Genomic DNA, 12428 nt, shown 5'->3' with positions numbered 1-12428 from the left:
GTTTACTGTACAGTCACAGCTCATCCTGTGAGTAGCAGTTTACTGTACAGTCACTGCTCATCCTGTGAGTGGCAGTTTACTGTACAGTCACTGCTCATCCTGTGAGTGGCAGTTTACTGTACAGTCACTGCTCATCCTGTGAGTGGCAGTTTACTGTCCAGTCACTGCTCATCCTGTGAGTGGCAGTTTACTGTACAGTCACTGCTCATCCTGTGAGTGGCAGTTTACTGTAGAGTCACTGCTCATCCTGTGAGTGGCAGTTTACTGTACAGTCACTGCTCATCCTGTGAGTGGCAGTTTACTGTACAGTCACTGCTCATCCTGTGAGTGGCAGTTTACTGTAGAGTCACTGCTCATCCTGTGAGTGGCAGTTTACTGTACAGTCACTGCTCATCCTGTGAGTGGCAGTTTACTGTACAGTCACTGCTCATCCTGTGAGTGGCAGTTTACTGTACAGTCACTGCTCATCCTGTGAGTGGCAGTTTACTGTAGAGTCACTGCTCATCCTGTGAAAGGCAGTTTACTGTAGAGTCACTGCTCATCCTGTGAGTGGCAGTTTACTGTACAGTCACTGCTCATCCTGTAAGTGGCAGTTTACTGTAGAGTCACTGCTCATCCTGTGAGTGGCAGTTTACTGTACAGTCACTGCTCATCCTGTGAGTGGCAGTTTACTGTAGAGTCACTGCTCATCCTGTGAGTGGCAGTTTACTGTAGAGTCACTGCTCATCCTGTGAGTGGCAGTTTACTGTACAGTCACTGCTCATCCTGTGAGTGGCAGTTTACTGTAGAGTCACTGCTCATCCTGTGAGTGGCAGTTTACTGTACAGTCACTGCTCATCCTGTGAGTGGCAGTTTACTGTAGAGTCACTGCTCATCCTGTGAGTGGCAGTTTACTGTACAGTCACTGCTCATCCTGTGAGTGGCAGTTTACTGTAGAGTCACTGCTCATCCTGTGAGTGGCAGTTTACTGTACAGTCACTGCTCATCCTGTGAGTGGCAGTTTACTGTAGAGTCACTGCTCATCCTGTGAGTGGCAGTTTACTGTGTTGTCACTGCTCATCCTGTGAGTGGCAGTTTACTGTAGAGTCACTGCTCATCCTGTGAGTGGCAGTTTACTGTAGAGTCACTGCTCATCCTGTGAGTGGCAGTTTACTGTACAGTCACTGCTCATCCTGTGAGTAGCAGTTTACTGTACAGTCACTGCTCATCCTGTGATTGGCAGTTTACTGTACAGTCACTGCTCATCCTGTGAGTGGCAGTTTACTGTACAATCACTGCTCATCCTGTGAGTGGCAGTTTACTGTACAATCACTGCTCATCCTGTGAGTGGCTGTTTACTGTACAATCACTGCTCATCCTGTGAGTGGCAGTTTACTGTACAATCACTGCTCATCCTGTGAGTGGCAGTTTACTGTACAGTCACTGCTCATCCTGTGAGTGGCAGTTTACTGTAGAGTCACTGCTCATCCTGTGAGTGGAAGTTTACTGTAGAGTCACTGCTCATCCTGTGAGTGGCAGTTTACTGTACAGTCACTGCTCATCCTGTGAGTGGCAGTTTACTGTACAGTCACTGCTCATCCTGTGAGTGGCAGTTTACTGTACAGTCACTGCTCATCCTGTGAGTGGCAGTTTACTGTACAGTCACTGCTCATCCTGTGAGTGGCAGTTTACTGTACAGTCACTGCTCATCCTGTGAGTGGCAGTTTACTGTAGAGTCACTGCTCATCCTGTGAGTGGCAGTTTACTGTACAGTCACTGCTCATCCTATGAGTGGCAGTTTACTGTACAGTCACTGCTCATCCTGTGAGTGGCAGTTTACTGTACAGTCACTGCTCATCCTGTGAGTGGCAGTTTACTGTAGAGTCACTGCTCATCCTGTGAGTGGCAGTTTACTGTACAGTCACTGCTCATCCTGTGAGTGGCAGTTTACTGTACAGTCACTGCTCATCCTGTGAGTGGCAGTTTACTGTACAGTCACTGGTCATCCTGTGAGTGGCAGTTTGCTGTACAGTCACTGCTCATCCTGTGAGTGGCAGTTTACTGTACAGTCACTGCTCATCCTGTGAGTGGCAGTTTACTGTACAGTCAATGCTCATCCTGTGCGTGGCAGTTTACTGTACAGTCATAGCTCATCCTGTGAGTGGCAGTTTACTGTACAGTCACTGCTCATCCTGTGAGTGGCAGTTTACTGTACAGTCACAGCTCATCCTGTGAGTGGCAGTTTACTGTACAGTCACTGCTCATCCTGTGAGTGACAGTTTACTGTACAGACACTGCTCATCCTGTGAGTGGCAGTTTACTGTACAATCACTGCTCATCCTGTGAGTGGCAGTTTACTGTACAGTCACTGCTCATCCTGTGAGTGGCAGTTTACTGTACAGTCACTGCTCATCCTGTGAGTGGCAGTTTATTGTACAGTCACTGCTCATCTTGTGAGTGGCAGTTTACTGTACAGTCACAGCTCATCCTGTGAGTGGCAGTTTACTGTACAGTCACTGCTCATCCTGTGAGTGGCAGTTTACTGTACAGTCACTGCTCATTCTGTGAGTGGCAGTTTACTGTACAATCACTGCTCATCCTGTGAGTGGCAGTTTACTGTACAGTCACTGCTCATCCTGTGAGTGGCAGTTTACTGTACAGTCATTGCTCATCTTGTGAGTGGCAGTTTACTGTACAGTCACTGCTCATCCTGTGAGTGGCAGCTTACTGTACAGTCACAGCTCATCCTGTGAGTGGCAGTTTATTGTACAGTCACTTCTCATCCTGTGAGTGTCAGTTTACTATAGAGTCACTGCTCATCCTGTGAGTGGCAGTTTACTGTACAGTCATTCCTCATCCTGTGAGTGGCAGTTTACTGTACAATCACTGCTCATCCTGTGAGTGGCAGTTTACTGTACAGTCACTGCTCATCCTGTGAGTGGCAGTTTACTGTAGAGTCACTGCTCATCCTGTGAGTGGCAGTTTACTGTACAGTCATAGCTCATCCTGTGAGTGGCAGTTTACTGTACAGTCACTGCTCATCCTGTGAGTGGCAGTTTACTGTATAGTCACAGCTCATCCTGTGAGTGGCACTTTACTGTACAGTCACTGCTCATCCTGTGAGTGGCAGTTTACTGTACAGTCACTGCTCATCCTGTGAGTGGCAGTTTACTGTATAATCACTGCTCATCCTGTGAGTGGCAGTTTACTGTACAGTCACTGCTCATCCTGTGAGTGGCAGTTTACTGTACAGTCACTGCTCATCCTGTGAGTGGTAGTTCACTGTACAGTCACAGCTCATCCTGTGAGTGGCAGTTTACTGTACAGTCACTGCTCATCCTGTGAGTGGCACTTTACTGTACAGTCACTGCTCATCCCGTGAGTGGCAGTTTACTGTACAATCACTGCTCATTATGTGAGTGGCAGTTTACTGTACAGTCACTGCTCATCCTGTGAGTGGCAGTTTACTGTACAGTCACTGCTCATCCTGTGAGTGGCAGTTTACTGTACAGTCACTGCTCATCCTGTGAGTGACAGTTTACTGTACAGTCACAGCTCATCCTGTGAGTGGCAGTTCACTGTACAGTCACAGCTCATCCTGTGAGTGGCAGTTTACTGTACAGTCACAGCTCATTCTGTGAGTGGCAGTTTACTGTACAGTCACAGCTCATCCTGTGAGTGGCAGTTTGCTGTACAGTCGCAGCTCATCCTGTGAGTGGCAGTTTACTATACAGTCACAGCTCATCCTGTGAGTGGCAGTTTACTGTACAGTCACTGCTCATCCTGTGAGTGGCAATTTACTGTACAGTCACAGCTCATCCTGTGAGTGGCAGTTTATTGTACAGTCACTGCTCATCTTGTGAGTGGCAGTTTACTGTACAGTCACAGCTCATCCTGTGAGTGGCAGTTTACTGTACAGTCACTGCTCATCCTGTGAGTGGCAGTTTACTGTACAGTCACTGCTCATTCTCTGAGTGGCAGTTTACTGTACAATCACTGCTCATCCGGTGAGTGGCAGTTTACTGTACAGTCACTGCTCATCCTGTGAGTGGCAGTTTACTGTACAGTCATTGCTCATCCTGTGAGTGGCAGTTTACTGTACAGTCACTGCTCATCCTGTGAGTGGCAGCTTACTGTACAGTCACAGCTCATCCTGTGAGTGGCAGTTTATTGTACAGTCACTTCTCATCCTGTGAGTGGCAGTTTACTATAGAGTCACTGCTCATCCTGTGAGTGGCAGTTTACTGTACAGTCACTCCTCATCCTGTGAGTGGCAGTTTACTGTACAATCACTGCTCATCCTGTGAGTGGCAGTTTACTGTACAGTCACTGCTCATCCTGTGAGTGGCAGTTTACTGTAGAGTCACTGCTCATCCTGTGAGTGGCAGTTTACTGTACAGTCATAGCTCATTCTGTGAGTGGCAGTTTACTGTACAGTCACTGCTCATCCTGTGAGTGGCAGTTTACTGTACAGTCACAGCTCATCCTGTGAGTGGCAGTTTACTGTACAGTCACTGCTAATCCTGTGAGTGGCAGTTTACTGTACAGTCACTGCTCATCCTGTGAGTGGCAGTTTACTGTATAATCACTGCTCATCCTGTGAGTGGCAGTTTACTGTACAGTCATTGCTCATCCTGTGAGTGGCAGTTTACTGTACAGTCACTGCTCATCCTGTGAGTGGCAGTTCACTGTACAGTCACTGCTCATCCTGTGAGTGGCAGTCTACTGTACAGTCACAGCTCATCCTGTGAGTGGCAGTTTACTGTACAGTCACTGCTCATCCTGTGAGTGGCACTTTACTGTACAGTCACTGCTCATCCCGTGAGTGGCAGTTTACTGTACAATCACTGCTCATCCTGTGAGTGGTAGTTTACTGTACAGTCACTGCTCATCCTGTGAGTGGCAGTTTACTGTACAGTCACTGCTCATCCTGTGAGTGGCAGTTTACTGTACAGTCACTGCTCATCCTGTGAGTGGCAGTTTACTGTACAGTCACAGCTCATCCTGTGAGTGGCAGTTCACTGTACAGTCACAGCTCATCCTGTGAGAGGAAGTTTACTGTACAGTCACAGCTCATTCTGTGAGTGGCAGTTTACTGTACAGTCACAGGTCATCCTGTGAGTGGCAGTTTGCTGCACAGTCACAGCTCATCCTGTGAGTGGCAGTTTACTGTACAGTCACAGCTCATCCTGTGAGTAGCAGTTTACTGTACAGTCACAGCTCATCCTGTGAGTGGCAGTTTACTGTACAGTCACAGCTCATCCTGTGAGTGGCAGTTTACTGTACAGTCACAGCTCATCCTGTGAGTGGCAGTTTACTATACAGTCACAGCTCATCCTGTGAGTGGCAGTTTACTGTACAGTCACTGCTCATCCTGTGAGTGGCAATTTACTGTACAGTCACAGCTCATCCTGTGAGTGGCAGTTTACTGTACAGTCACTGCTCATCCTGTGAGTGGCAGTTTTCTGTACAGTCACTGCTCATCCTGTGAGTGGCAGTTTACGGTACACTCACTGCTCATCCTGTGAGTGGCAGTTTACTGTACAATCACTGCTCATCCTGTGAGTGGCAGTTTGCTGTAGAGACACTGCTTATCCTGTGAGTGGTAGTTTACTGTACAGTCACTCCTCATCCTGTGAGTGGCAGTTTACTGTACAGTCACTGCTCATTTTGTGAGTGGCAGTTTACTGTGCAGTCACTGCTCATCCTGTGAGTGGCAGTTTACTGTACAGTCACTGCTCATCCTGTGAGTGGCAGTTTACTGTACAGTCACTGCTCATCCTGTGAGTGGCAGTTTACTGTACAGTCACAGCTCATCCTGTGAGTGGCAGTTTACTATACAGTCACAGCTCATCCTGTGAGTGGCAGTTTACTTTACAGTCACTGCTCATCCTGTGAGTGGCAGTTTACTATACAGTCACAGCTCATCCTGTGAGTGTCAGTTTACTGTACAGTCACTGCTCATCCTGTGAGTGGCAGTTTACTGTACAGTCACAGCTCATCCTGTGAGTGGCAGTTTACTGTACAGTCACTGCTCATCCTGTGAGTGGCAGTTTACTGTACAGTCACTGCTCATCCTGTGAATGGCAGTTTACTGTACAGTCACAGCTCATCCTGTGAGTGGCAGTTTACTGTACAGTCACAGCTCATCCTGTGAGTGACAGTTTACTGTACAGTCACTGCTCATCCTGTGAGTGGCAGTTTACTGTACAGTCACAGTTCATCCTGTGAGTGGCAGTTTACTGTACAGTCACAGCTCATCCTGTGAGTGGCAGTTTACTGTACAGTCACAGCTCATCCTGTGAGTGGCAGTTTACTGTACAGTCACAGCTCATCCTGTGAGTGGCAGTTTACTGTACAGTCACAGCTCATCCTGTGAGTGGCAGTTTACTGTACAGTCACTGCTCATCCTGTGAGTGGCAGTTTACTGTACAGTCACAGCTCATCCTGTGAGTGGCAGTTTACTGTACAGTCACTGCTCATCCTGTGAGTGGCAGTTTACTGTACAGTCACTGCTCATCCTGTGAGTAGCAGTTTACTGTACAGTCACTGCTCATTCTGTGAGTGGCAGTTTACTGTACAGTCACTGCTCATCCTGTGAGTAGCAGTTTACTGTACAGTCACTGCTCATCCTGTGAGTAGCAGTTTACTGTACAGTCACAGCTCATCCTGTGAGTGGCAGTTTACTGTACAGTCACTGCTCATCCTGTGAGTAGCAGTTTACTGTACAGTCACTGCTCATCCTGTGAGTGGCAGTTTACTGTACAGTCACAGCTCATCCTGGGAGTAGCAGTTTACTGTACAGTCACTGCTCATCCTGTGAGTAGCAGTTTACTGTACAGTCACTGCTCATCCTGTGAGTAGCAGTTTACTGTACAGTCACTGCTCATCCTGTGAGTGGCAGTTTACTGTACAGTCACTGCTCATCCTGTGAGTGGCAGTTTACTGTACAGTCACAGCTCATCCTGTGAGTGGCAGTTTACTGTACAGTCACTGCTCATCCTGTGAGTGGCAGTTTACTGTACAGTCACTGCTCATCCTGTGAGTGGCAGTTTACTGTACAGTCACAGCTCATCCTGTGAGTAGCAGTTTACTGTACAGTCACTGCTCATCCTGTGAGTGGGAGTTTACTGAACAGTCACTGCTCATCCTGTGAGTGGCAGTTTACTGTACAGTCACTGCTCATTTTGTGAATGGCAGTTTACTGTACAGTCACTGCTCATCCTGCGAGTGGCAGTTTACTGTACAGTCACAGCTCATCCTGTGAGTAGCAGTTTACTGTACAGTCACTGCTCATCCTGTGAGTGGCAGTTTACTGTACAGTCACTGCTCATCCTGTGAGTGGCAGTTTACTGTACAGTCACTGCTCATCCTGTGAGTGGCAGTTTACTGTACAGTCACTGCTCATCCTGTGAGTGGCAGTTTACTGTACAGTCACTGCTCATCCTGTGAGTGGCAGTTTACTGTACAGTCACTGCTCATCCTGTGAGTGGCAGTTTACTGTACAGTCACTGCTCATCCTGAGAGTGGCAGTTTACTGTACAGTCACTGCTCATCCTGTGAGTGGCAGTTTACTGTACAGTCACTGCTCATCCTGTGAGTGGCAGTTTACTGTACAGTCACTGCTCATCCTGTGAGTGGCAGTTTACTGTACAGTCACAGCTCATCCTGTGAGTGGCAGTTTACTGTACAGTCACTGCTCATCCTGTGAGTAGCAGTTTACTGTACAGTCACTGCTCATCCTGTGAGTAGCAGTTTACTGTACAGTCACTGCTCATCCTGTGAGTGGCAGTTTACTGTACAGTCACTGCTCATCCTGTGAGTAGCAGTTTACTGTACAGTCACTGCTCATCCTGTGAGTGGCAGTTTACTGTACAGTCACTGCTCATCCTGTGAGTAGCAGTTTACTGTACAGTCACTGCTCATCCTGTGAGTGGCAGTTTACTGTACAGTCACTGCTCATCCTGTGAGTAGCAGTTTACTGTACAGTCACTGCTCATCCTGTGAGTGGCAGTTTACTGTACAATCACTGCTCATCCTGTGAGTAGCAGTTTACTGTACAGTCACTGCTCACCCTGTGAGTGGCAGTTTACTGTACAGTCACTGCTCATCCTGTGAGTGACAGTTTACTGTACAGTCACAGCTCATCCTGTGAGTGGCAGTTTACGGTACACTCACTGCTCATCCTGTGAGTGGCAGTTTACTGTACAGTCACTGCTCATCCTGTGAGTGGCAGTTTACTGTACAGTCACTGCTCATCCTGTGAGTGGCAGTTTACTGTACAGTCACTGCTCATCCTGTGAGTGGCAGTTTACTGTACAGTCACTGCTCATCCTGTGAGTGGCAGTTTACTGTACAGTCACTGCTCATCCTGTGAGTAGCAGTTTACTGTACAGTCACTGCTCATCCTGTGAGTGGCAGTTTACTGTACAGTCACTGCTCATCCTGTGAGTAGCAGTTTACTGTACAGTCACTGCTCATCCTGTGAGTGGCAGTTTACTGTACAGTCACTGCTCATCCTGTGAGTAGCAGTTTACTGTACAGTCACTGCTCATCCTGTGAGTGGCAGTTTACTGTACAGTCACTGCTCATCCTGTGAGTGGCAGTTTACTGTACAGTCACAGCTCATCCTGTGAGTGCCAGTTTACTGTACAGTCACTGCTCATCCTGTGAGTGGCAGTTTACTGTACAGTCACTGCTCATCCTGTGAGTGGCAGTTTACTGTACAGTCACTGCTCATCCTGTGAGTGGCAGTTTACTTTACAGTCACAGCTCATCCTGTGAGTGGCAGTTTACTGTACAGTCACTGCTCATCCTGTGAGTGGCAGTTTACTGTACAGTCACTGCTCATCCTGTGAGTGGCAGTTTACTGTACAGTCACTGCTCATCCTGTGAGTGGCAGTTTACTGTACAGTCACTGCTCATCCTGTGAGTGGCAGTTTACTGTACAGTCACTGCTCATCCTGTGAGTGGCAGTTTACTGTACAGTCACTGCTCATCCTGTGAGTGGCAGTTTACTGTACAGTCACAGCTCATCCTGTGAGTGGCAGTTTACTGTACAGTCACTGCTCATCCTGTGAGTGGCAGTTTACTATACAGTCACAGCTCATCCTGTGAGTGGCAGTTTACTATACAGTCACAGCTCATCCTGTGAGTGGCAGTTTACTATACAGTCACAGCTCATCCTGTGAGTGGCAGTTTACTTTACACCTTGAATTCCTCTGATGAAGCACCGTTGATGTGCATCTGGATATCTTTCTTGAGAGGACAAAACTGAAAACAAATGTGATGAGACGCTTATTATAACTTATTATGTTAAGATGATCCCAGACCGTTCTGTGAGGGCAAAGCAACCCTGAATAATAATAATAATAATAATAATAATAATAATAATAATAATAATAATAATAATAATAATAATAATAATAATAATAATAATAATAATAATAATAATAATAATAATAATAATAATAATAATAATAATAATATTATTATTATTATTATTATTATTATTATTATTATTATTATTATTATTATTATTATTATTATTATTATTATTATTATTATTATTTATTTCTTTTTCTTGTAGGACAGAGATCTTGGGGATCCTGAAGAAGAACCTGCATCACCTTCTGTGTTGCCTGCGTGTGGAAGTGCACGACCCAGCTGACCATGACGACGACCAGTCAGGTGAGGGAGAGGAGAGTAGGTGAGTGTTGGAGAGGTAGCCGGGAAATGGGTCATGGTCAAGCCTATCTATGTCTCTGTACTGGTCAAGCCTATTTGTGATTGTACTGGCTAAACCTGTTTATACCTTTGTGTTGGTAAAGCCTATCTATGTCTCTGCAGTGGTTAAGCCTATGTATGTCTGTACGGATCATGCCTCCGTACTTGTCAAGCCTCTCTATACCTCTGTACTGGTCAAGCCTATTTATGCCTGTCATGGTCAAGCCTATCTATGTCTGTCCTGGTCAAGCCTATGTATCTGTCCTGGTGAAGCCTATTTTTGACTCTGCCCTGGTCAAGCCTATGTCTCTTTCCAGGTCAAGCCTATTTATATCTCTAGCCTGGTCAAGCCTATCTGTGTTTCTGTCCTGGTTAAGCATATCTATGTCTGTCCTGGTCAAGCTTGTCTATTTATGTCCTGGTCAAGCCTATCTATGTGTGAAATGGTCAAGCCTGTCTATGTCTGTCCTGGTCAAGCCTTTCTATGTTTGTCATGTTTAAGCTTGTATATGTGTGTCCTGGCCAAGTATATCTATGCCTGTCCTGGCCAAGCCTGTCTATGTCTGTCCTGGTTAAGCATATCTATGTATGTCCTGGTCAAGCCTCTCTATGTCTGTCTTGGTCAAACCTATCTATGTCTGTCCTGGTCAAGCATGTCAATGTCTGTCCTGGTCAAGCATGTCTGTGTTTTTCCTGGTCAAGCCTTTCTATGTCTGTCCTCTTCAAGCCTCTCTATGTCTGTCCTGGTCAAGTATATCTATGCCTGTCCTGATCAAGCCTCTCTATGTCTGTCCTGGTTAAGCATATCTATGTCTGTCCTGGTCAAGCCTCTCAATGTCTGTCCTGGTCAAGCCTGTCTCTGTCTGTCCTGTTCAAGCCTCTCAATGTCTGCCCTCGTCAAGCCTGTCTCTGTTCGTCCTGGTCAATCCTGTCTCTGTCTGTCCTGATCAAGCCTGTCTATGTTTGCCCTGGTCAAGCCTGCCAATGTCTGTCCTGGTCAAGCCTGCCAATATCTGTCCTGGTCAAGCCTGTCTATGGCAGTCATGGTCAAGCCTGTCTATGTCAGTCCTGGTCAAGCCTGTCTATGTCTGTCCTGGTCAACCTTGTCTATGTCTGTCCTGGTCAAGCCTGTATATGTCTGTCCTTGTCAAGCCTGTCTATGTCTGTCCTTGTCAAGCCTGCCTGCGTCTGTCCTGGTCAAGCCTGCCTGCGTCTGTCCTGGTCAAGCCTGTCTATGTCTGTCCTGGTCAAGCCTGTCGATGTCTGTCCTGGTCATGCCTGTCTATGTCTGTCCTGGTCAAGCCTGTGTATGTCTTTCATGGTCATGCCTGTCTATGTCTGTCCTGGTCATGCCTGTCTATGTATATCATGGTCAAGCCTGTCTATGTCTGTCCTGGTCATGCCTGTCTATGTCTGTCCTGGTCATGCCTGTCTATGTCTGTCCTGGTCAAGCCTGTCTATGTCTGTCCTGGTCAAGCCTGTCTATGTCTGTCCTGGTCATGCCTGTCTATGTCTGTCCTGGTCAAGCCTGTCTATGTCAATCATGGTCAAGTCTGTCTATGTCAGTCCTAGTCAAGCCTGTCTATGTCTGTCCTGGTCAAGCCTACATATGTCTGTCCTGGTCAAGCCTGTCTATGTCTGTCCTGGTCATGCCTGTCTATGTCTGTCCTGGTCAAGCCTGCCTGCGTCTGTCCTGCTCAAGCCTGTCTATGTCTGTCCTGGTCAAGCCTGTCTATGTCTGTCCTGGTCATGCCTGTCTATGTCTGTCCTGGTCAAGCCTGTCTATGTCTGTCATGGTCATGCCTGTCTATGTCTGTCCTGGTCATGCCTGTCTATGTCTGTCATGGTCAAGCCTGTCTATGTCTGTCCTGGTCATGCCTGTCTATGTCTGTCCTGGTCAAGCCTGTCTATGTCTCTCCTGGTCATGCCTGTCTATGTCTGTCCTGGTCAAGCCTGTCTATGTCTGTCATGGTCAAGCCTCTCTATGTCTGTCCTGGTCAAGTAAATCTATGCCTGTCCTGATCAAGCCTCTCTATGTCTGTCCTGGTTAAGCATATCCATGTCTGTCCTGGTCAAGCCTATCAATGTCTGTCCTGGTCAAGCCTGTCTCTGTCTGTCCTGTTCAAGCCTGTCAATGTCTGCCCTCGTCAAGCCTGTCTCTGTCTGTCCTGGTCAATCCTGTCTCTGTCTGTCCTGATCAAGTCTGTCTATGTTTGCCCTGGTCAAGCCTGCCAATGTCTGTCCTGGTCAAGCCTGCCAATATCTGTCCTGGTCAAGCCTGTCTATGTCAGTCATGGTCAAGCCTGTCTATGTCAGTCCTGATCAAGCCTGTGTATGTCTGTCCTGGTCAACCTTGTCTATGTCTGTCCTGGTCAAGCCTGTCTATGTCTGTCCTGGTCAAGCCTGCCTGCGTCTGTCCTGGTCAAGCCTGTCTATGTCTGTCCTGGTCAAGCCTGCATATGTCTGTCCTGGTCAAGCCTGCCTATGTCTGTCCTGGTCACGCCTGCATGCCTGTCTATGTCTGTCCTGGTCAAGCCTGCCTGCGTCTGTCCTGGTCAAGCCTGTCTATGTCTGTCCTGGACAAGCCTGTCTATGTCTGTCCTGGTCATGCCTGTCTATGTCTGTCCTGGTCAAGCCTGTCTATGTCTGTCATGGTCATGCCTGTCTATGTCTGTCATGGTCATGCCTGTCTATGTCTGTCATGGTCAAGCCTGCATATGTCT

General features: G+C 47.3%; 1 protein-coding gene across 1 annotated transcript in view; it reads left to right on the top strand.

The window, feature by feature from the left end:
- The window catches only part of LOC128685320 (opsin-5-like), a 117993-nt gene that overhangs the window by 93170 nt on the left and 12395 nt on the right, over positions 1 to 12428 (top strand). The window contains exon 7 of the mRNA XM_070082817.1: positions 9569 to 9669. Coding sequence (XP_069938918.1) covers positions 9569 to 9669 — 101 coding nt within the window. The remainder of the gene's footprint in view (positions 1 to 9568; positions 9670 to 12428) is intronic.

The sequence above is a fragment of the Cherax quadricarinatus genome, chromosome 8 (assembly GCF_038502225.1).
Source record: "Cherax quadricarinatus isolate ZL_2023a chromosome 8, ASM3850222v1, whole genome shotgun sequence".
Classification (NCBI taxonomy): domain Eukaryota; kingdom Metazoa; phylum Arthropoda; class Malacostraca; order Decapoda; family Parastacidae; genus Cherax; species Cherax quadricarinatus.
Note: the sequence above shows the minus strand (reverse complement) of the source record. Positions and strands in the feature narration are given on the sequence as shown.